General features: G+C 42.2%; 1 protein-coding gene across 9 annotated transcripts in view; it reads left to right on the top strand.

The window, feature by feature from the left end:
- The first annotated feature begins 786 nt into the window (after positions 1–786).
- The window catches only part of LOC1280872 (growth factor receptor-bound protein 2), a 39,126-nt gene continuing 14,096 nt past the window's right edge, over positions 787–25,816 (top strand). Inside the window, exons 1-2 of one of the 9 annotated variants that reach the window (XM_061662154.1) lie at positions 787–930; positions 10,500–11,436. In XM_061662154.1, the coding sequence (XP_061518138.1) occupies positions 11,359–11,436 (78 nt within the window). In that variant the 5' untranslated portion in view covers positions 787–930; positions 10,500–11,358. Of the gene's footprint in view, positions 1,657–9,723; positions 9,932–10,499; positions 11,437–25,816 lie in introns of those variants that run through there. The other 8 variants (XM_061662155.1, XM_061662161.1, XM_061662160.1 and 5 more) reach the window with 8 other exon arrangements.

Below are 25,816 nucleotides of genomic sequence, written 5' to 3'. Positions count from 1 at the left end.
TGTTTTGTTGGTCCATGCGTTTCCCCGCTATTCTGATACTCCCGGGATCGTGTTTTGGTTGTTGTACACCGAGGACGAAACTACAAGCTTCTTGTTTATCTGGCTTCTGCCGAAGTTCTGACATAAACTTCAACGCTTGAACACAGCATTGTTCACTCACACACCCATGTTTTCAAGCGTTTATATGAGGCAATGGGTTAAATCGAGCTGTTCAAGAGGAGTTTAAGCTAAAAATGTAGAACAGTTGTCACCTGGGTCTCTTCTTTGTTTGTATAAAAACCTACTTGATTAAGCCGCTGCCAGTCAGATCGAAAAACCACCGTAACGAAAAGTTTGACATGCGAAAAGTAACGCTTGTTATTGTAAACAAACTAAAAGTGAGTTTTGTTTTTTCTCAATTATCATGCGAATAACAGTAATACTTCATTTTAATTAGTGTTAAATTGATGTTTGGCAGTGCAGAAGCATGCTAATAGCAATTTCGTTAGGATTTCGCTCGCTGACGGTTGGACCGAAATCGGTCGTCCGAAAAAAGAAGCGTTACAAAGCGTTATATTTAAGTTGTCAATTTATTCGTTACGGTAGATTTTCGGTGTGTCGCTGCCAGACATGACTGTCTAATCGATAGAAAATTAAAGCAAATTCAATTCGCTTCTGAAATTTCTGTCTGTCTACTAGCACCCGCCGTTTACTTTCTACAAATTTGTTGCATGGGCCGTCAACAACCATTGGCCATTGACTGTCAAACCGGCTGCTGTCTGCTGAACGGTGCTGTCACGCTGGAACCGGTCCATAGACCAACCTTCTCTGCACGCACTTCATCGAGAAAAGCGACAACGTTCTTGTCCCGCTCGCCTTTTTCGTGTGTGTGTCTCGACCGAGCCGTTTTACGTTTGCGTTGTGTTTTCCCCGACAGCGTTAGTTTTAACCGTGAGTGCAACCGTGAACCGAACTCGCTACCCGTGAATAAAAAAAACCGTGTGCAATTGTGCGTGTACAAGCCTCTGACACAGTATGCAAATCCCCTTAAAACAGTGACATCCCTTCCACATCTCACCCCCCTCCGTCTCCAGTGACCCGAACACGCCGCACTGAACGTGAGGGAGGAGACACCGCAGATTCTTACCGTACTCTTCACCTTTTTCGGTGTCTTTTCTGTGGCAGCGGCAAGAAAAGGGTGGTCGTCGTCTACGTCCTCTGTGTCGGCGTGTGCGTCTGTGTGTTTGTGTGAGTGTGTGCGGTGGTTGATCTCGGGTGTACGGTTGTGTGTGCCGCAGATGAATTGTGCGTGTGGGTGCCATCGCCAGTGAAAGAGAAGTGCACTGATTCTGGTTTTTGGTGTGTGGTGTTCTGTCTCCAACGTCCGCCGCTTGGGTTCCCTTCATCGACATTCTAACACACACATATAGAGGACACATTCAGACGCGCGCACACACACACACACACACACACACACACTCTCTTTCCGTCGCATTTGCAACCGGAAGATAATTTTAAACCCCAAAAAATTGGTTCAGTGCTCCGACAGTGATACCGCACGGCACCGCCGGTCTGTGGTAGCGGCGAAGGAGGAATAAGTAGGCGGCGAGGGAAAGCCTCCCTCACTCGCCTCATCAACTAAACGTTGCTTGCAAGCACTCGTGGAAACGCTCAATGGTATAGGGGAGGGTTTTTCAATCGATGAAAACAAAATCCAGTTCAATAATTTCATGTTTTAAGCATATTTTTGTGCAATTTATTATAAATAACAATGCATTTTAAAATCGCACACGCCGAATGTCAATGGGATGGTGTGGTTTATTTTTTTTTGTTCCAGCAATTTCGACGGTACACCGCGGTCCCGCTCTCGCTCTCTCTCTTCTTCTCTGTCTCTGTCTCTTTCGCTCTTCTACCTTGACAACCGTCCGAAGAGAAACGCACACGAGCGAGAGAGCGAGCAAGAATGAGAGTGGTCGAACTGCACATGAACGTGTATGCATAGGTGTGTGTGTGTGTGTGCGTACGGTTTCTGAGAAAAGGTCCACCATCATCATAGATGCGGCTTATTGATGGTATTTTTCAGCCCTTCCCTTCCCAGCAACCCTGTCCCCCACTCCCACCCCCCGTTTGTCCATCGTTTGGTGCGCGTTCTATCAGTATCGTTCCCTGCGGGGAAAACGGTGTATCCGAAAGGCACACAAGAGGCTTACGGGGGCATCCATGCACGGGATGACATTTTCCCCCTCTGTCTATGTGGGTGTGTGTGTATAAAAACATTATAAGATTTTTTTCTTCTCTATTTTGAACTGAAATGGACCGTTTTAGGGGTGAAATAAGCTTTTTTGGTCACTTTATTTCCAAACCAAACTTTAAAATGTGCAACCAAAAATTGGAATGCATTTTTGGCTCCCTCCCCCATTGCCTGGGCATGTATGCACAAGAATGCACATTTTCGAAAAGGGCCACCGAGACTGAAGTGAATTAACCCAGGGCGACGGCGGCGGTGGCGGTATCCCTCCCGGGTTCTAAATATCTCCGTATTAATACACGATGCGCAATCTCAGATTGCGCATATATTCGTTTTATCAAAACATAAGTCATTTCACGTAGCCAACCCTGAGCTATAAACGTCATTTCCATACATTTTCAGATTGCGCCAAGATTGCGCATAAATTTTCAAGATTATATGTCCGAGATATATATATATTTTTTGACAGATAAATATATCAAACCGACCCGTTTGACAGATAAATATATGCGCAATCTGAGATTGCGCATCGTCTATTGCTACGGTCTCGCTAAAGCCATCGCAGAGAACACACGCGCGCGCTCCCGGTCATATATGCACCTATGTGTGTGAGTATGTATGTATGCAAGCGACAGATTCCTATATGTGGGAGCGTGCATGTGTGTGTGTTTGTGCTGCACCAGAAATCACATTAAATATGCTTTCAGGCAGGCAGTAAGGCAATATATACACACCCGCCACCGCGCCACCGTTTATGTGCACGTCGTGACGGTCGCGACGATGATGACGATGATGATGATGCTGGTGGTTGTGTGGCGATGGTGGTGATACGGTGGCGATGATGGATACGAACAAGCCGCTCACATGGCCTGCTATTCCACGCGGAACCGCGCAGTTTGCACTCAGCACTTTCAATCCCCCCTAAATGGTTGTCATAGCAGGGATGGGATGGGAAGGGCAGTAGAGAGCCCGAAATGGGTTTGCGAGAGGAGTGAAGCAGCCCTTTACCCTTTTGCGCTCATAATTGCAAGTGCATCCTCTGTAGAATGCACCTCAAGGAGGGGTTGTTGGAGTGAGGGTGAAAAACAAAAAAAAAAAACAAAAAAAATTCCCGCATTTTTTAAATTTCCTCCCTCGCCAAAATACTGCAGCCACTGCTGAAGAAGTTACGCATGGTGGGGTTGCGTGTGGTTTTTCGCTTTTTTGTTGATGTTTTTCCTTCACCCGTGTGCCCTTCAATTATGTTTGTCATACACAAACTTAACGTTCCGCCCCCCGGGGTACAGGAGGAGGGTACGAGCATGCTCCAGCAATTTCTGTTTTTTTTCGCAAAAATGAAAATTACAACCATCGCTTGTAACCCTTGTTGGCTTACAAGATTTGCCTTTTTATTCAAAGATCTGAAACACAAATTGTACGCAAATGTATAAACAGAACCGCGCCATGTTCAATCGTTTTGAATAATCGATCTCGTATGATGTTGGCGGGGTGTATTTTTAAAACTTCTGTTCGTTCGCTCAATCAAAACCGCCATCGACAAACGGACGGAAACGGTTCAAGATACGAGACGGGAATGGGCGAGACCTGGAGGACACACGCGAGCTCTCTCGGCGGCTCGTTTCTTCGGAAGTTGAGATTACTGTGTTGTGCAAATGTTTGTTTTTACAATACGTGCCACACACACACACATACGCTGCTTGCAGGAAGGCTTTTACACTTCTGGTCTCTGTCCGGAACCACATGTTGCCTCAGGGCGGTGTTCGATTCGGTTTGCTATAAATAACTGATTGAATTGAGTTCTGCTGCAACTTTGGTGAGGATTCCTTTTCCCCAATTCCCCGTTCTGGTACCGGCTGGCTGGACTGTTTTGTTCGGAGTTTACACGACGTAACCATGCGTAATGCAAGTCAGTTAGTAGAGTAGATGAAATTGGAAAACCAACTCCAACAACCTAAGAAATCTTAAAAAACTTTTTGTATTTTGTGTTATTAGCTACTGCTACTCCCGCAGTATTGTTCATCATACATATTGTTGGACTAAATTTAAGAAGCCAATGTCTTGGTTACGTTTACAACAGGGCAAGGCTTAACAACGTGCTCGTTCTAGGAAATCCTTCTTAAATCGCAGTAATAACTCTGTAGGGACGATGTAGAAATAGTTGGTACCACTTTTACAAATAGTTGTCTTCTTAGACATCTTACAGGTGTGTGAAGTAAACATTTCCCGTAGTTCTTCCATACGTTGTAAATCTTTCAAGGTTAAACATATTATCACTCTCCTTGAAGCGCACATTTACCTGACTACTGTCGTAGGTTTAATTATTTCGGTTGCTCTCAAGCAGATGTTTGTTTAGCTGATCGAGGCGTGAAATTCGAAAATGATTCGCTGAATTTTTAAAACTTACTTAAAACTCCTGTACTATGAAAAATGATTATAGTATCCTGTAGTGTGATTAATAAATGATGATTAGGTGTTTATTTCCGCTAAATCATGAGAAAGCATTAAAACTCATTTCGATTCGTTTTTAAGTAATTTTAATTGATTCTGGATGATTTTATTGCTTTGCGTCTTGGGACACATATCATGTTTGGTTAATAAGTTCATAATGAGCGATCGCTCTTGATCGATCATCGGAAATCCTTCGGGCAATAGGCCGGCAATGACCTAGGGCCATGCTGTGGCAAATAAGCAGTTGTATTGTATTTGTATTAGAAATAGAAGGTTTTTTCTTCTTCTTCTTCAGCACAACAACAACTGCCTGTACCACTTCACTAGTAGGGTTTTGGCTTTCAGTAACTTAATGATTTACCCATAAATAAACCCAAGATGTAGTTTATTGTAAAAATACACTAGAAATTGATTACAAACACACCTGCTCGAGCAAATTTCTATGTTAAGCTGCATTTTTAACAGCATTTTACAATGAAAATCTTGTCTTCCTAACACACAGATAGGGGAGCGGTATCATTTTACCACTTTTCCATCGGCCGAATCGTCGAAGAAGAAGCACACAGTCTTCCCAACCAAACTTTTCCAATAACCTTAGCTTATTTCATTGTGAATGCGAGAAGTGACTCAACTGTATATGGCCCACCGCCAGCATTTCACAGCAGCACAATGCTTTTCACTTTGCACGCTCTCCCTTTGAACTCGCTGCCAAACCAGGGCACCCACCTACCTTCCCTAAGTAATGTAAAAAATCGTCAAAAAATCGGCCTACCATTTTAAAACTTTTTCTGTTTTACTTTTGTTTTTTTTTTGTTTTAATTTTCTGTCACTGTGTGTGAGAGTGAGAGGAAGCGCTTCTGGTTGCTGTTGTTTGCTTCTTTTAGCTGTTGCAAAATTACTGTCGGGTGAAAACGCACCCAGCGTCTTCGTATTACCCCATGCTGTCCGCCGTATAATTTCGCTCGTTGGTTGGTTATTTTTAAAATCTGATTAGATTCTTATAGCTTCACTGTACACGGTGCGTGTTGCGCTACCGCAGGCAGACGCATCTTCTTCTAACCTTTTAGTCACGCCGGGTTGGCCGGCTAACTCATGTTGAACGGGCCGAATGGGTATATTATAGAAAACATACACACATATATACGTACAGATACACAAATACACACTATCGATCGTCTTGAACGATCGCACGCTGCTAACAATGTATAGAAGCAGCGTGGGTGCGCATGATGATCGCACGGATGAGGTTTTCCCCGATTTTGTCCAATGTTTTTTTCCCTCCTTATTTCATTATCTCTCCTTCGCGATCTTTTCACACACAGACAGATGTGCAGAACAATTAACAAGGCAAATTTAGGGGATGAAAAAATTGAGAAAAATGCTCATTTTTAAACATTTTATGGTTTCAAATGTCGATTCGAACCGCAACGCGCAACCAACTTTTTGAAGCTTTTCCGATGATGATATCATTTTCTAGCACCGACTCGAAATGGGGGAAATTTATTGGCAGAGATGAATAATATCTCTGCCACCCGTGCGTTGTACAATGTTGGTGTGTCGTTGTGGTGCTCTGTTTGGTGGGAGCAGTCAGTCTCTGCCACACATGTGTAAACCTTTGCCACCGCTGTAGCGAGAAAAGTTAGTTCGAGGTTTAATTTTCTCAGAACCCTTTTTCTGTACGGAAAGCACCGCTGGTGTATATAATTTAATTTAATTGTTCGTGCGGTTTTACTCGCAGGCAGTGTAGTAATTGTGCAGCTTTGGAGCGTATTTACCAGTCTGTAGGAAGTGTTTGAATGCGTTGTTGTTAGTTTTTGCCCCTGTGGTCTTGTAATACGTCAGCAAATATTTAATTAGTTTAATGTTGTACGTACACTGTCGACTAGTCGTTTTACTATGTTTGTAGTTTTATTTTGCTTAGCTTAAACCAGTGGCATTTACATTGGCACCTTCGAATCACAGATTGGATTTAAATAATTTCTCGCTTACTTCTTCATCCGCATCCGTAATACTGGTCTCTTTCATCCTTCCCCTCGACTCATTCAATTTCAGTTAGATGTTGTGTGGTAAATCTGGGTTTAGCACGAGATTGTGTTATTGTTGCAAATTTCGTTGCGTGCTGCTAAAAATAGCTAACTTTCGATTGTCCGAAGCCAAAGCATGATGCAGCAAGCTGGGGTGTACATATTCGTAGGGGAAGACAGAGCAGCATTGTGGCCCTTGAAAGTGAATTCTTTTCAAGAAAAACATTGTTATTTGTACTTTTTTATCGAAGAAAAATACCAAATTAATATTTTGAATAATGAGTCACTAGTACACAAACAGTAAACATGACTTAACATCCTGACTGTGTATAACATCTTAAATGTTAAGGTACTATGCATTTTTTTTTATATACAGATTGAATAGTTTCAATTTAGTGTTGTAATTCAAATGTTTTCTTCTTATTGCTTCAATTTGTTCGAACAAAGCCCGTCCAATTCCTTTCTATGATGGAAGTACATCACTGAGGCAGGATCACTCAGTTCTGCATGCGAGTCAGTCGCGTTAGACTCCGTAAAATGACTCCGGTGAACTCCTGATGGGCCCGAACAAATCTGGATGACCCAGAACGACTCCGTTTGGAATTCAAACAAGTTAAATTACAAGTACAAATCTTAAAATCTGAAGTTAGACGACGAGTAGTCATCCGGACTAGACTGCAGTCGTCCTGAGTCATTGTTCAATGCTATCTGTTGCCTATCATACGGTCCACTAAAATGTTGTAAAGGTTAAAATAATCTAAACTAATAACCTAAGCAGTAACGTCTAACTTGTAGTAGATAGTCCAAACGGCGAATTCATTTGAACGATAAACTCAATAACTGTCGCTCAATTTATCTTCGATGAAATTGTGGTTTTTTTCCTTCCAGTTTTCTACCTTACCCAAGATATGCAGCACAAAAACTACCTTCCACAACCGCTCTTGCTGTGTGTCACATTTATTTCTGTGTGCACAAATTAACAAACACGTGCGTGCTATTTATCGGTGTGGTTCTCGGAGGCGCAAAAGAGAAAGCGGGGAGGCTACGGATAAAGGATACGATTTTATTGTTTCCTATATATAAAGGCCTTTCCTGTTTCTTCTGCTCCTTCAATGGAGAGGAAATTAAACGCACACACACACACTACTGCCCTTGAGTGGGAGGTTATTGTTTCCGTTTTCCTGCCAACATCCAATTACCACCCCAAGAGTGCCTCCTTCACCACCCCGATTTGCCAGTGCGTGTGTGTGTGTGTTTTGTAAGAAAAATGGACCAACCAACCATCTAACCACTCGCTGGAACCGTATATAGATAAACGCACATCGATCATTCGAATTGTGGGTGGGTGTGTGAGGTGTGCCGGGAGTGCCTCCTATCCGAGAATCCGCACCGGGACTATCAACGAAACAGCCAAACGGTGCGAAGGAAGGGAGTGTTTGCAATAATTGACCTTCACGGCAGAAGGCGCCGGCATCCAGATTTATTGTCAGATTATCGCAAACATTCTACGATCACCCGGCCAAACGCGAAACCGGGTACGAAAATCTTCCCATTACTCTAATCCCCTAGCGGTGGAGAGAAAGCAAAAACGAGTACGAGTGACCAGAAGCAAATTCCATTGCACGCAAATTCTTGTCTTTTTTTTCCTTTTCGGAAGTGGAAAATTTTTACAGAAAAAAAGAATCATCGGAAAAAGGCTCCAACTCGGTCTGGTAGATTATGGTGAAAGATGCTATTTTCTTCTAAATTCTCTTTCTTTTTTCTTTTTTTTCCTTTAAATAAACCCCATGCTTGAAACTTCCTTCCTTTTCCACACTGACCGCGGGAGCGCATGGCGGCGCTACGCTAGCAGTGAGAGTGAAACTGTCTGTTTCTGCTCGTGTTGGTAGAATCGCTCGCTGATAAAGACTGCCCTGTACGTGAGCAGTACAGAACAACCCCAAGTGCAACTACAAAAAAAAGGTTTATGGATTTCCTGAGGGCAACACCCTCTCGCAGTCCTTGTGGGCGAGGAAAATGAGTATCTGAATGTGTGTGTGTGTTTGTTGGGAGGGCACAGGCTGAAGTTCGGAGTTCAATGGAATGTGAAAAAAAAATGCCGAGTTTAAAAAAAAACGTGGAACCGAAAACGGGGAAACATTGTAACGAGTGGGTGATAACGAATGCAAAAATAAATATATAACTATCGCGTGCGAGATGCGATTGGGGCACGTCTCAAGGTTACTAGGAAGGGTGTTGGCACACGGTTGAAAATTTGCTTTCTAGAATTTCGTATTTTGAACTTTCAAGTTCAACGCAACGTGAGTTTGTTTGCTCTCCCTCTCTTGCTCGACACATTATCATTCACTATTACATTTTCTTCTTAGGTTTTATCTTGTTTCTTGTTTGGTGTCACGTTTTACACTTCGTTAATACGTCTGTTTGTTCATGTTTTATTTATTTTTTTTTCTTTTCCGTGCTCCACTTTTTATTTATTTATTATTCTTCTACTTCAAATTTTCTCTTCTTTTTCCTTTTTGATACGACTTTTCTTTATGATTTTCTCTTAACATTTCTTTTGAAGATGGTTTTTCATCTGAATTTCTCATATTTGTTAATTGAAGATGTTCTTATACCTCTTAAGTTTATGCGCTTTTCAATTGAAAAATGTAAATTTTTTCAAGAATTTTGTATGCGATTAGAAATGCTTCTATCGTTACACATGTTTGTAGATTTAGCAACCTTGTTCTACACTCAAAACACTCATTTGTGCGATTGAAAGCGTCTACGGGAGCGCGTGTTCGGAAACCGTTCGCTCCATTAATCCCTCTATAAACATTGACGTTTCCACCTACAAAATCATCTCACCGGCGATTATCTCTCTCTCTCTCTCTCCAGCCGGTTTCCCATCGTGAGTGTGTGTGTGTGGGTGCGATCCATGCACGTTTTCATTCATTTGCACGCGTGAGAACGAACGCAACGCGAGAGAGAGAGAGTGAGAGCGTGAGCGAGCCCACTGTACAAGCAGGCGCCACACCACATTCCGGTGTCGGTGGCCCTTGCACTGTGTATGGTTTGTTGTTTCCGATCCGTCACGGCAGATAGTACACGGACTGCTGCTGCTGCTGCTGCTTGCCCACTCTTCTAGCCCGCGTATCACGCAAATTCTTACCGTAATCAGCAGTTAAAAGAGAGTTGTGGTAGAGGTGTGTGTGTGTGTGTGTGTTTGTGCATGGGAGAGGGGGGTCAAAAGGTGCCGATTAATGTTCTTTTACGTGTCGGAATTTCTACATGCGATAGCGGGGAAAGCAAATGCAAAAGTTCACGCGTTACAGGCTACAGTAGTGTGTGTGTGTGTGCCTCGTCCATCCAGGAAGGAAGAGCGCAAGAACGTTCTAACGAGAGTACTACCAGTGACGTCATCGGGGAGTGATCTGACTTGTTTTCACCTGTCTGTCTGTGTGTGTGTGTGTGTGTGTATGAGTGGGTCCATCCCCTTGATAGCCGTGTTGCTTAGCAAGGCTTGTGTTAAGGGCAGCAACCGATAAAATACACTTTTGCTAGAACATTAGTAACATAAAAGTTGTCGGACAGCCGGAAACTAAAATTGTTACTGGTAAAATGACGTCACACGCGCGCGCGGTCGTGTCGCACACACGCGCTGTTGGAGGTGTTATTTTAGCTTGTTTACTTAGTAGGGTGTGTGTGAGCGGCCGTCGCTCCGTCACGTCACGTACCATCGGCACGTCGTGTTGCCGCCGTGAAGAAGTAGATTTTAATTTTACAGCCCTGCTTTTCTTCTCTCTCTCTCTCCCATCTAGCTCTAAATGCCCCCAAATGTACAGTGCGTCGTCTAATGTGTGATGTCAGTCCTTGCTGCTGCGTGTGTCATCGTCGCCCCGTGATTGCCGTGCAGTTGGTGGAAAAGAAAGATAATATTTAAAAATAAGTTATCACAGTCAAAAGCGGGCGAGCTGGTGCAATTCGTCAGTGTTTGTTTGTGCGTGTGTGTGTATGTTTGTATCCGCGTACAGGCACGTGTGGTTGTGTGGAGAAGCGTGCACGTTTTTTTTAAATTAAAATATTACATGTAAAAAGGTGCATAAAGAGGTGGTGATTTTTTTTAAAAAAGGCAAAGAAAGTAGTGCGTTCAGTGAAAGAATGCATTTACTGGGCTAGGAGGTGTGCTGCTCGTGTGCGTTTATGTGTGTGTTAGTGTCTGTACATGAATGTTTGTTAAGAAATAGTGCGTGAATCCTGTTCTGGTTGGGTGCCCGCCTCCCCGGTGCGCCTCCATGAAGCGAAGGTGATCCGATAAGAGTGTGTGTGTGTGTCTGTGTATATTCCCCTTTGGCTTGCCGCAAAGTGAGGCTCCAATTTGGTGATAGCAAAACGCTGTAAGCTTTACGCCAACCGCCACCGTATCGCGGTACCCTAATACGGCCCAACGATCAGCAGCAGCACCATCGCAACATCATCGCCTCACAGGCCTTACGGTAGCGTTTCAACATCGCTACAATTGTTGTGTTTGTTTGTTGGTGATCGAACCGGGGAAAGCAGATAAGCAAGAGTGCGTTTCCCCCTGACGGAATCGCCCTTCGGAAAGCGTTCAGCAGGGACGGACGGGTGCGCCAAGATTCACTTACAACCTGGTAGGAGGACACACGAAAACCCACAAATATGGAAGCGGTTGCAAAGCACGACTTTAACGCCACAGCGGATGATGAGCTGAGCTTCAGAAAGAGCCAGGTTTTAAAGGTGAGTTGGTACGACTGTCAATCGTATCTTGGTAGCTAAAGAAAATGTACATCAACAGCTTCACTACTCAGTATTATCAAAAACTGTAAGATGTACGGTTGTTTGTTGTGGTAGCTATTGGTATAAGCGTATTACGATACTTTATGACGAAACTGGCACTAACTGACTGGTTATAAATTGTTTTATTGCAGCTCACTGTCTGTCCAATTGATTTGCTACAATTGTTCTATTTTGTTCATGAAATGATTCATACACAAAGCTAACGTGATTTTTCAGCTCCCAGCGTAATATCAGTAGCGGTTTTAACCTGACTTATCCGAGATGAGTTGACAGTGTACGGCTGAGCGTGAAAGCTTCTTACAAGGTCGGACATGGTTCAATCCCCATTCCCAATGTTTGTGTTCGGACTAAGTAGTAAGGATTTCTGTCGAGTTTAAGTGTGTATGTGTAGGGTTTAGTTTGGGATTCTCGAGTATTCTTTGTGCGCGAGTAACAAAAAAAGGTTGGAATAGAAAAAGAAAAGACGATTGTTGCATGGAAATTATTTAGTTGTGAAAAATTGGCAGCCAAACTTTTGACGCTTTTTATGTTTAAAAATAAGACGGATGCTACCAATGGCGGATTATATCAGACAGAGAGGCAACCGTAATCATGTTTATGTATACCAAATCACTAGATAAATCAATCTTTGCTATCGAAAGCATCCCAACATGTGCCAACACAGTACCATATACGTTCTTTATTGGAGTCCGCGTGTCTGCCATTGGGCCAAGTCGTCCATATGCCTCCTAAGACCATTATTCAATCATTTCAGATTCATCATTATCTACCATATGATACATTGAATCAATTGGTGCCATAGCATGGTCTAATGTTTTTTTTTTAATATAAATTTCCCTTCCAAACAAAAGAAACGGCGGTCTTAGGACTTTCCGCCCGAGCCGGTTTCTTCCGCTTCACGTCCGACGACGAGAAATCCGTATCTCAGAGCTCAGAAAACACATGACTCATCGTTTTGCTATGCCTCATGGACCTCCAAAGACTCCTGTCCCCGCCCCACCACCCACACTGGGTGTTGGCTGGTTTGTTATTTGTTGCGAATTTTGTGCGCGCGCTGCCAATGACGTAGAAAGGCCCCTCCGGTTTGTTTGTTGTTTGTTGTGTTGACCAAAAAGGTCACACACACACGCACACGTACAGAAACACACAGGACAGACAATGTCGCGGAGTGAACAATTGAGCACACACCAGCGACCCAGAGTCCAATCTAAAAGTCTATTCGCGCTACTGGAGATTGTTCGCCCGGGGAGCAATGAGTCATGGAAGAAGGGGAGAGGTGTACGGTGGTACGAAAACAATTCAATTCACTCGTTTACACTGTGACCAACGGTAGTGGCACCACATCGCACGACGATGCGCTATTATTTGCATGATGTGCATTCTCGAGGGCGCGAATGTGACACATCCACGCATCCCAGTGGTCAGAAAAATCGGATTATTTGACTCGGATTTTGCGGTGCTTTTTCTTGGCCTTTTGATTGACTATCTGTTACTCGGGAGGAACTTTGTTGCGAATAAATTGTAATAATATTTTCGCTGATTTACTGTTTGCTGCTGATTCGCTGATTCAACTATGTTGACCGTGCAGTGGTAATAGTGTCAACATGAGGGCATTTTATACAGTCCAATATGTCGTTTTTTCGGAATGCTGCTCATTTGAAAGCAAACAGTATGACCGTTCTGATGAAAACAGGCAGCAAAATTAAATTGTCTATTTACCTATCATTTCCCCCTTCTCTGAATGAAAGCAACAGCATATGCATTTTCTCTTTCCAACGATACATTGCATTCGTGTTGCATAACACACGTGCCCCACACTATTCATACATTCTCACATTTACCGTACAAAAACCGAGTACGTCACTAACAACAGCAACAGCAACCAAATTTGAGTTTTCATTTGTATGCAAATTTTGCAACGCGCCATTGCAGTGGGATGTTTTGCCAGTAAATTGTGTCCTACAAACATTATAAAAATTCGATAGAAATAAAAATGTTCCATAAAATTGTAATTGAACATTTTGCAACAGAATCATACCATTTTTTTTTGTTAAAATATTATTTTGCTCCCTCCCTGAAGTGTGCTTAGCATTCGCTCTTACACGGTATCTCAGATAACAGCTCCCCTCAACCCCTCAACGCAGTTATTTTATCGTAGTGGCGCAATAAATGTTTATGAATAAAAGGCCGGCCGGACGGACTGATACTGACACCCGGCGGCTGGCTGGCTGCCTAATAAAGCATACAATTAATGCTAATGAAGCGAAACGCGATTTGTTGTGTGTTTGCGATTCGATTGCGATTTGTAGAGGGCGAAAAGCAGAAAAAAAAGAAACAGTGTGGCACAGCGCCATTTGTGAGAGGATGAAGCAAAAACAAAAAAACAGGAAATTTGATTCCTCCATTCACCCACACGGGGTTCGATTACGGTGCTGGATTTAAGAGGATTTATATATAGCCAGTGTGTTCTAAAAACTATAAATTAAATGTTTTTGTTCAATCACTGTTAAACTCAACAAAAATAAAAAATCAAAAAGGTCCGCAGGTGAACTAATTTTTACTAAATTCATTGCTATTTTTTAACTTCAACTTGGCTCTTGAATTTATTTGAAAAATTCCTTTCTTTATGTTAGCAACAGCACAAGAACGGCACCCATAAAAATTGCAAAATATTTCACTAATGCATCCATGCTGCTCAAATTACAAACAGGGGCACGTCCAACCATTTGCTGGCGTCAGTGGAGAAGCACATAGTTTTGTCCGTTTGTAAGCTTTCTTCGCTTAAAAAATACGCACCCACACAAACATACTTTTAACACAAGTATGTCAAGCATGTTTGTTTCTTATTTCATCATCCTTCGCTCCGTGTCCCATCCCCATCCCTAATGGTGGGGAGCTTCTGGGGCTTCGCCCAAGCATAAAAGCGGGGTAACGATGATAAGACATCGTCATTACTCGTCACGGCCCGGGCCCTATACCGACATGAAAGAATTGGCACACAGTAACGAACCAAAGACGTTCGGAACGTGAACTAACTGGACTCGTTCTGTGGAGTTCTTCCATCAAGTTCCTTGCTACGTTTACCTTGCGTGGTGAGTGGTGAAGTGACTCATGCGTGTCTGTGGCCCCCTCGGGAATGGTGCTGACTCAGCACCACATGGGCTATATGCAATAGAAGGAAAAGAAATTAAATAAATAAAGCGGCTCGCTGTTTAGCGCTCCATCGTTTCCGGAAAAGCGTATGTTCTTCCGCTACATTCAAGTGTTTTTAAAAAGCGCGAGATACCAACAAATAGGTTTTGCAATTGTAAAAGCCCTCCTTAAGCAGGAATCAAGTTAGTCGTTAAAGAAGATATTTCAGAGGTAAACTAAATTCGTACAAAATTTCCAATTTTTTGTAACGTCATACCTAAAGAGCTTCTAGTCCTTTTTATCTCCTTTAAAAATTTCCCCTTTCATTCAAAAGATAAAACTGTTTCTCTTACCCAATACCAGCGAGCAAACTTTTTCCTTATCTTCATTGAGTTGAGCATCCCCCGCGCGCGTAACGTCTTCTGACAAGGAGGAGACGTTGATTAATCACAGTTGGAGACAATTTCAAAATTCTAATCAACCGACTTCATCTTCCGGGCCGACACGACGGTGCCTTCTGGCTTTTGCTTCGATTGTATTCGCCCAAGCATTCCCCCGAGCACTAGCAATAGAAGCGACAGCAATACCAAGCCATTGATTCTTTGCAAATTTTCAATTGACTTCTTCATGATGCGAACAATCAATACTAAAGGGAATTTGTTCACCTCGGGTTTTGCCTTTCCTTTTGCGCTCTGTATCAAATAATTGTCAATGTTCCGTGATAATTGGCCTTTGGAGTGATATGAACCATGAACTCCAGGAGAAGCAGCCCCGCAAGATTCAGCTGGGACTTGTACAATAGAGTCTTCCGTAGGCTCTATCTTCCTGTGCGTCCTCATCTCTTGCATCCCCAACTCGGAACAGTGAACCATCTGGGAGCGAACATTTAGGTTTTTTTTTTAAATTCGCCATTGTCGTAGGCAAACTCGTCATCTGATGTCGCTTGCCTTCACCGGCCGGGTCCGGTGATACTGATTTTGATTGATTGCCAACCCCCCCTCGAGGGCTGGTTTTGTTGTCCGCTCTAACGACTACGGCTCTGTTACTCCGTTCTGTCAAACGAATCATCGAAACAGCAGATCATTGTTCCGGTGCAAAGTGAAACACACACACAGCACCACCAACACCTCCTCCTGTCGGGAGTAAAGGACTTTCCTCTTTATGAGTTTCCTATAGCTTGTTTTTTTTTGTAGTCATGTCGAGGGAAATGCTTTTTTTGTGTTAATCGGCTTTTGAACGCTGTCATTTGCAGATTTGCTGGAGTGCTGCCCTGCTATCCGTTCAAGTGTGCTGCTTGAATTTACTTTGAAATCTACCTTCTGCTCTCTATCTCTCTCTTTTGACGCAACATCACCGTGGATGGACAGATGAAAGCCATGCTGTGCAATGGAAGGGTTTCGCTTTGCTTGGTGTTTTTTACTCTCGCAACGCTATCTTTTTTAAACGTCCTAGAGGGGCCTGCCGGAAATGGTTCTGGGTATGGAACCCGTTGCGTTTTACCGTCGAGCGATGGTTGACCTAATTTTGCACCACAAGGACATGCTGTTGTAGTGTCATTTTTGTCATCAGGAAACAACTCGTCTTTATTGCTTTGGTTTGGTTAAAACAAGGGCTATTAAAAAGAACACTACTGGAGACTCTATTGCTGTTAGATATTGCTTGGTCTATTCGTTTACAGCAAACTGACGCCTACCAAATGGGTTGCTTAATCGTTAGTTAGTTCGGTCACATGTATTGAAAATTGTCTATCTGCACTAGTGAAATAAACGACGACACAGGAGGAAGACTAACGGACGAATCAACGAACGAACTAGCAACTATCCGGACGAACCTACGAATCAACAGACGATCAGATGATTAATTTCCTTAGAAGATGTTTAAGAATTTAAGCAATACGGCCTTTTTGGACCGTTACTCCTGAATAAAAAAAAGATGTTTAAGAACTCTAGGTATTTTAACAACATTAGATCTACAGGAGATGAAGCCTACTCACCAATTCTAAGCCTGTGCGGAAGTACTACAGATCTCTTAAGAGATCTGTCTGATCTGTAAATGTTATTCTTGCGATCTTGAATATCTATATCGGCTTTTGGTTACCGACTCTTAGATACCGACTCTTCAACTTAGGTTATAAACTTTATGTTCTGTTCCCAGACTTTCGACATACGACTATATTGACTTACGCCTTGCTTTGGGACATTTTTTCGGTCCCAAATACAGTCGTATCTCGGGGATCACCTGTACAGGCTTTTCAGCTTCTCTATTATCTAAGATTTCCCACAGTGATTTTAGACTGACAGTAGGATTGGGCTAAGTAAGAGAGTGACATTTAGAGTGATACTTGCCTGAGGTGCAATTCACAACCTTGGTTTGGAGATCGATCCAGTACCACTGAATGCATTTGTCTACTTATTCCTTTTAGTACCAGTTCGGATGCCGGAACTAGATTGAATGTTGGTGAATATCTTCCTGTTCTCATGTCCTACGCAGGTCGATTGTGCCTCAAAACTATTGCTGTTTGTGGTTTTAGTCCTTTTTACAGTAGATGACTTCAAAAAGGCTTCAGCTCATGTTTAGTAATGATAAAATGAGTTTTGCAGTCATTTAGAAGCATTGAAATGCGTTACAAGGTTTCGCTGCGCTATGATGAGGATTGAACTCCATTTGGCGTATGGCACAGCCTGTCAAATCACAAACATTGCCATGCATGTATCACTTGATGTCGCAAAGAGTCCGAAAAGTATGCCAACTTCCTTTCGTATCCGAACTTATGAAAAGCCGGTCCTGTAAGTCGGAAGCAAAATTGAGTTTAGAATTAAAAAAATGATCCTGTAATCATAATAAAATCTTTTTTCTATAAAAGTAACTTTTTTCAGTAACAAAGTTCTTTGTTACAAGAATATTTACTGTCCTAGTATGGAAAAGCTTGAATATTGTTCATTTCCCAAACGTTATTTGCCCACTTTAACACTGTTGAAGCTGTTCGAAAGAAGCGGAAGTGGTGGCGGATTTCAATCCTGCATTTTCTCGCTCAATCGGCTGTTAATAAGTAGCAATATTGCATGCCGAGGAAAATGAACGAAACATCGTATCCCCGTAGCTCGTTGGAAAATGGCACATTTCCCCTGGGTAATGTGCACGGGATTAGGTTATTCCGTACTCATCGTTGCCGCCAGAAGCACCTGCAAAGTTGAGTAGTGTGGGGCTTACGTTACACTCTCGTTTAGGTCGCGTTCGCGTCATCCGACTTGTTCCTGGAATAGTTCTGGCTCATTAGCACAGAGGGAAGGTTAAACGGGAACAGGGCGGCAGAGGGTCGCTGTGAAGCGTGAAATGGAAAAACTTATCCCATGCCACCACCATCCACGCTCTCCCTTCTGAGATTATTTTCCCCAGCTTCATCATTTTTCGATCTTTCCGCCCGCTGGCAATACTGTATTCCTGGCGGGTTCGGTTCGGTGCGGTGAAAGAGCATATTCTACCGTACCTTTACCTAGGTTGTAGTCTGTGACGTGTTCACCTGCTAAAGCTTGAACTTTGAAAGATTTAATGCTATGCGTTATTTTGTAAAACTTTTGCTGAAGATGTTGTTCCGTCCGGGTATGAAAATGATTCATTTCTGACTGCCACGAGCAGAAAAGCCAAAACTTCTTCAATAGTAGCAAATGAATTGACTTTGAGTTGGGGCAATGATCACTTTTTGATATATTTATTCATAATTTATTAAACCACTTTTTGTGTTTGGGGCTTCCATTGTACATTTCACTTGTCGTCCTTCGCAAAACGTGTCAGACTAATGCAAAATACCTCCTAGACATCGGAGTAGATATGTAACGAAGGCTTTATAAGAAGGTCCGTTCCTAATTGAGAATAGGACAGCCGCGAGGGAAGTTCAGTTCATTCCACTTCGTCCTCGAAAAGCGAATCCTTTTTAAAATAAAAAAGGGCTGTGTCGCGGTCCAGGTCCGTTGTCTGGTCCGAAAATTGGCACTTTGTCAAAATAATATCCCCAGTCTACGAGTCGCGACGCTCTCTTTTGGTTTTGCTTGTCATTTATATTCCATCGGACGTGCAACAAGCAAGCCAGTCCACCGACTTGGCCAAATATTGGCATGAAACAAGAAATAAAACCAAACGTCGACTATTTTCATTTTCCCAGCCAATCTCCTGTAGAGGAAAAGCTCTACTCCCTTGCCCCCTCTCATTTGCACGTCGTTTGAGTGTTATTCAAATTTGGTCCTGCTTTACACCTTGCTCTTTCCTACGCCGACTAGTAAAGTAGCAGCTTAGTTTTGTTGACAACGTTTTGTAAATTACACCGGTTTTAAATTTACATTTTATTCCGGCTGCCTGCCTGTCTCTCCGATGTGCACAGTGTGCCTTAACGAATTTCAGTCCGCCGAGGGAGTCCGGACAACACCGGAAGCGCAACAGCGCCGGGAAGGAGCATAATTTTTCGCACGGAAGCTTATTTGCTAAAGCAAACCATTTAGTGCTGAATAATTCCATTTCTCAGAAGGCTTTCCGCAAAGTGCTTTGCAAGTGTCGCGCCGGTACTGTTGCCGGTTCCGGTGTGTTCAGATGGGAGTATGTTTGTGTGCGTGTGTTGTGCTGTTGGTCGAAGATTATGATGAACTCTGATGAGTGGTGGTGTGTGCTGGTCGAGTGAGCTAGACGAATAGCCAATTAGCGAATGCGCGTCTTTTTGATGCTGGTCTCACAAATTAGCAATGCAAACTCCGTCACCTTCGACTGCTGTTGACAGCTTGTTTCGTTTGCTTTTCCTTTTTTTTTTAATTTTTAGATGTACTTCTAGCACATCCGTTTGTTTATGAAGACTAGGAAATTGGAAACTATTTCGATTCTGCTTGATCCGTTCATGTATATTTAATTTTACATCTCGTCTTGAGAAGGTATTCTCAAACATCTCTTTAAGGCAAACTGATCTAAACATTAGTTTGCCTTAAATGCACCAACGCTGATTCTTACGCAAAAGCTGACATACATCGTACATCGCAATGATACTTATATTAAGCTCTTGCATCTCTATGTGTGATCCACCGCGTAGTGTATTCGGTATAGCGGCGACTTTATAGCATGTGCGCCATGAGTTCAAATCTCGAGCAGCTTTAGTCGGGCAGAGAGAGGAGACCTTCTTATGGAAGTGAACGTTTCTCATGAAACTCTGATGTTTTAGGATAATTCTTTACTCACAGGTTGCAGATAATTCCTTGGTTGATGGATTTGAAATCAAAATTGTGTAGTAGAAAAGGAAATAAAAATCTTAATTAATCAAAATGATATTTGTTTCCTCTGGATTGTAATAATTTAACTGTTTTAGAAACGCAACTCTAAGGCAATTACACGCAACTTGGTAAACAATGCCTTAATTTCCAGTGTTATTTTTCTGCTTCTGCGAACGAGGTGAAAAGTGGAAATTTACAGTCTGAACCGTCACACGTACACAAATGGAGCTCGGTTTGAAATATTGTCATCAACGTCCTCATTATCAACGCGCGCCGCCCATCATCGGCACTTGCTCTGTCTATCATCAACACCTCAGGCACGTACACGCGCGCGTACATCACGGTGTGTCGGTTTCACCATTTAATAAAAGTTCATTTCCCCACCCATTTACGCTTGGATGCGCGATTTTGATTCTCGCCTTGCCATAGCTGTGGGCGGCAAAGGAATCGAACGAAGCTTTCCACACGTGCCGTTCTATTTTCACGCACCCGTGTAACGCGAAATGGGATTTTAAGAGACGACTATAAGGAATGGTTTATAAGATATTCAAATTTCCTGGAGTTCGATCTCCGGTAACCCTCTGTGCGGAAAGACGCTAGAAACTCCCACCTGAGTGGGAAGAATTTGCATATATGGTGTTAAGAGTTTGGCTTTTTGGGAATAGGCCGCTTCAGAGCACTCGAAATCGCACCAGATTGGTTCAGATTTTATAAGGAAACTGTGATGAAATGTTTCGACAAAAATCGATCATCAAGTAATACTGTCTGTTTCGTTTTCCCGCAAGCAATTGGAGTGTTGTGTGTCCATTATTAGCTTTCTCATCAGTGTGCGTGTGAGCCGTGCGTTGTCCTTCGACGAAGGAATTTACTGCAAAGCGGCGGCGTCTATGGTCGTTGGCCCTTGTTCGAATTTGTCTCGCGACGATATGGGCCAAAGATGACGGGGGCCGATGGTGAAAAACGTAAAAGACATTATCGTAAGTGTTTCGACGAAGGCGCCGCCGCACGCCCCTTAATGTGTGTGCCGAGACGGTTGCGTTAATGAGTTTAAGGAGCGGTAAAGGACAACATTAACACCAGACGAAACGAACCTGCCCAGGAAGAAGTGATTGTGATGGTGGCATACCATATAGTGTTTCGTTGACATCCTTCGCCCGGCTTGGTTCTTCGCTCCTTGTCTCTCATCCCCCCCCCCCTCCATTACCAGTCTGGTTGTGGAAAATTGTGATTAATGGAATCATAAATTCGAGCAGATGGAAAATGTCGCAAATGGATAGATAAATGTGTTTTTAATCAGATTTACACCGGTTTCGTTTTTTTTTTTTGCTTTTTTCGGAATGGCAGCTTGTTCCCAGACAAGCGTTAACGATATTTTACCACCGACAAACCGACGTGACACTGGCGTTACAAAAGTGTCCCACACGAAAGTACTGTCATTTACCAGTGAGGCGAACACTTCTGTCAAAGTATGCTCTGTTCACTGCTGCTTCGATGTAAACAACTTTTCTAAATACAAATTGCGAAGGAAGTGTGAGGCAAGATTTTGTGAGAATCATTGGACAAAACACCCAGGAAAATCATTTTATAAGTTTCCAAATCAATGCAAAAGATGTGAGAAGTACATAAAACAATACGCATTGGAATTTGCGAAGAAAAAACAAAAAGGGGATTTAGCAGTGTTTACGTTTCATGTTTTTAAATGCCCATAGTTCCGAGTGAAATATTTCAATTGCGTTATTTGCATATGCGTTTCACCGATAAACGAAACGATTGACAGGTGCTGTTTTTGTGTGTATTGGTAGGGAATTAGATCGCGGGAATAAGCTGCCATAATGATATTCGTTCTTGTAACCGACCACGAAGGAGAAACGGCTCTCGACAGCGCGCGTTAAATAAAGTATGTAAAATTGTGAAAGCGTGTTCTGGTTTTCTTAAAAATATAACACAACGTAGGGATTTGCGCGATCAAGCAGTTTCCTCTCTGTGTCAGTGTAGTAAGCGAATCATTATAGAGATGGCGCTAGTGTTTAACGTATTTTCATTTGAAATAAGGAGACAACTTTTGAAGCTCTTTTTGTTCGAAGTGTCACGTCGGTTTGTCGGTGATTTTACGATGGATGAGTCGGGCGATGCGCAACCATTAAGTGTTTGAACAGTCTTCTTCTTGATTCTTGATTGATAGCAAATTTGTGTGTGTTAATTTTAGCATCAAAACCAACATTGGGGCATTTCACGATACTAGCCAGCTTTTTTTTTATATGGAGTTTGACAGTTGGCGGCTGATATCATGTTAACACTCCATACGAATCCAGACATCAAAGTAGCCTGTGATTTTCAGCCTAGATTATTTCAGCCTCAAAGCTAGAATTAGATTCGAGTACCTGCACAAAAAAATGTCAAAACAGTGTCATTTTTTCGATAGCATCAAATGCGTAGCAGACATTGGTCACTTATCGAAGATGTATCGAAACAAAGATGAATGTTAAGTCGTTCAGATTTGATTTAGCTTATAATTAGCAGTATTTCACGTGTTTCAAGAATTTTTAGTGAATAGAATGCAGATGTTTTGTGTATTCGTTATGAGAAAGCCTGCTCGAGCAACAGTTTTCACCCGTTCTGTCAAAAAGTGTCGTTCAAAATTGGTTATTAAAAACAGGTTATAAGACTGCCTGGTGTACATACACTTTCGAAACGTGTATGCAAGGATTCACAGATGTCTCCCATAATGTCGCCCAGCAGAAGCGATAAAAATCATCCTTCTAAATACATACACCTTGGGATAAGCCCACCTGTATATTATACCCAGATAGCTGCTCGAAAACTACTGTACAATGCACAACAGCTGACAGCCTAAGGTCTTAAACGCGAGAAGGACCCATTGGGGGCGTTTACAATATTTAATATTAAGATGGAACTTTTTGCAATTCAATCACAAAAACGTGTCTCTCGCATGTCTAGCATGTCTAGCATTCGATGAAATGATGTAGCCTGTTGCGTATTATGCTCCAACCGAGAAGTCACTTTGGTCGTTAGCGGAATATCCTCCTCATCCTACGCTTAGATGAACAATATTTGTTGGGCAGAGGATGATAAGCCCCTTTCTGCTCGGAGCAATATTTCCATGAAAAATCCATAGTTTCCGATCGACGATAGTTTTGTGCAATTAGTTGTGTAAGCGCTGAGTTGTCACAATTCTTCGAATATGCTGTATCCAGCTTACAGTTTCATAACATTTCCAGTACGAAATGGATTTGGATTGTAGAAGAGTTTGAAGTACTTGATCGTGATCCGGTTGTATTTACAGTGCTAGAGTCAGTCGTGATTCACACTGACAAAACTACATAACAATAACATTTGCTCCGCTTGCGTCCATTCTTTCGTCTGGATTTCTCAGGCCAACATTGTTGTTAATTAAGGCGATTGGCAAACGTACGTGAACCGATAGGATAATCAACAATAAATCACCCAATTTCCGGACAACGTGTGTTATGTTGTACCGTCAATTAGGGCCTTTTTTATTGGGTAATTAAAAATTATTACCATAGGAAATTAAAGCAAGCAACTATCATTTTTTGAAGGTTAACATTAGCCTTTAGACGCTAATTGTATTTTATTATTCAGTTCGTAACTTAGCATACAATAGGAATTGTTGTCGAAATTTGAGAATTGTATGTTGTTGTTTTTTTTTCGAAATGCTTTTTTGATGATTAATTCCCTTCTAGCATTCATAGAACCCGACTGGTCTGAGAGTTGGAAGTCAACAAGTTAAGTTTTTGCATTTCGAATTGATAAAGTTCAGAATAGCATTAAACAATACGTCTTAATCCAATAGACGTTGGAAGCTATATTATGCCAAAGTCTGAATTTGATAGATAAACTGCATAATGAAAAAGATTTGGATAGTCCCTGCCCTTTCATGCCAGTTGTGCTTTCCATTCCAGCGAATAAAATTGAATTACACTTTCAACGGATTGACGTTCTGTTACATTTTGTTGTAATTCAGTTGTTTGAGCAATTCTCGGAAGCAGAAATTGCTATTGGAATGGAAATCCATGAAAGGAGAGTCACAGTGTGTAACATTTTTCTTCCCCCCCTTTCCAATCGGATGGGTAAACAAGTCAACAACCCATCCCTCCCTGTCTGAAATTGGAATGCGAATCAAATATTCGAACATAACGCAAAACGAGAATCAAATAAACGATGAATATTTTGTCTGTACAATTCATGATCTAAGGACTTTTTTTCGTCCTTCATTTTCTCTATTTTGAGAGGGAGAGGAAGTTTTATTTTTATATCAACACGCTTTTTGTGTAATACCTGTGCGCGAAGGTGGGCAAAACAGATCGAGCTTTTACCGATTTAATAGCAAAGAAAGGAAAGAAGGTGATGCGAAGGTGAATTGGTTGACAATATCTTCTTTTTTTTAAACGTTGATTTATTCAGTCAGCAGTCGGAGAAGCAAAAGGAATTCGATCTGTAATGCACACATTCCCTTGTGGCCCCAAGCAAAGCGCATAAAAAAAACAAGAATCAACAAGAAGATTGCGGTTGATGTGCGGCGTCAGAAAGTAAATAATGCCTTGTGTAGAAGCACCTTTTTTTTGCTATTCTGCATCAAATTGCATCCGCAACCCCGATTCAATCGTGTTTTGTGCCTGCTTTGCGTTGTCTTGTGTCAATGTGAATGCTCTGGATGGCAGTAGCGCATAAAAATTGCATTCTGCTCGCCGCCGCCGTGGTAGGAGGAAGGGAGGACAGTGTGGGAAATTGCAATTCATCAATCAACCGAGCATCGGAACGCGAAAAATTCAGCACCGTGGTGAAGGTGTTTTGGAGAGGAAGTGGGAAGCTCATAGTGAACACAATGTGTGTGTGTGTGTGTGTGGGTCTGTTTAGTGGAAGGTGTAGTAGTGTAGTAGCAGCATAGTAAGGGAAATAAATCGATGTCAAACCGGACTGGTGTGTGGATCCGAACACTTCCGGCCATCGATGAGGTGTGCGTTGGCGTGTGGGAGGGTGTGTATCCTAACTTCATACATCAACTATCTATGGGGTTTTATTTTGCACTCTCTCTGCTTATTGAATGTGTGTTCCAGGAAACATGACGGTTTTGTAGTACTATACGGTGACAACGCTGGTTACAACAATGCTGATTCAAAGGCTCTTGGTGCACACGAATTATACACGCGTTGCTGGTAGAAACAGATGGATGTTAAGAGTTATGTGCAGCAACAGCATCATCGAGTCAACATATGAGCTAGTGTGTTGTACACTGTCCCTCGGCAATGGTGGTGATTTACTTTATGATCGCACTTGTGGCTAGATTTTCCCATTCTTTTTTGTACATATGTTTTATTCGGAACAGAGATTCTAAACAGTCTGTTTTTTGTGTTGGTGTGTTGGTTCATAATTTTTTAACGGAAATCTTTTAGTGTCATTCGTAGATTCTATTTTCTGAATGGATTAAGTGCATACATAATTCAATTACTCGGTGTCCAACAATTCAATGGTTAAGCCGGAACGGATGGCAAATGATAACTTTTTAAATATAGTTGCTATTTAAGAGATTCTTTAGTAAGCAAATAAGTTAAATAATCATTTAACTTAGCAAATTGCTTTAGCAAGCAAATAAGTTAAATAAGTTTAGGGTAAATGCTCTAAAATTATGGCAGATAGGGTTATACATTTGAGAATTAAACCCATGATGAAAGGTATTGTTTGACATCGACAGTTCGTACTCGACTCGACTTCAACGGAGATATTATATGAATAACAACAACAACACAGAGTTCATTTTATTCTGCTTGTTGTTCTTTACAAATCACACGTAAAACGAGAGAAACAATCTGTGCTGCGTGCGCGTAAAGAGGGGGTCCGGATAGGATTCACTCCACGTACGACCTTGTCAGGACGCAGTGCCTCTCTGCATTAAACCACCAGGT

Source organism: Anopheles gambiae, chromosome 3 (assembly GCF_943734735.2).
Source record: "Anopheles gambiae chromosome 3, idAnoGambNW_F1_1, whole genome shotgun sequence".
Lineage (NCBI taxonomy): Eukaryota > Metazoa > Arthropoda > Insecta > Diptera > Culicidae > Anopheles > Anopheles gambiae.
Note: the sequence above shows the minus strand (reverse complement) of the source record. Positions and strands in the feature narration are given on the sequence as shown.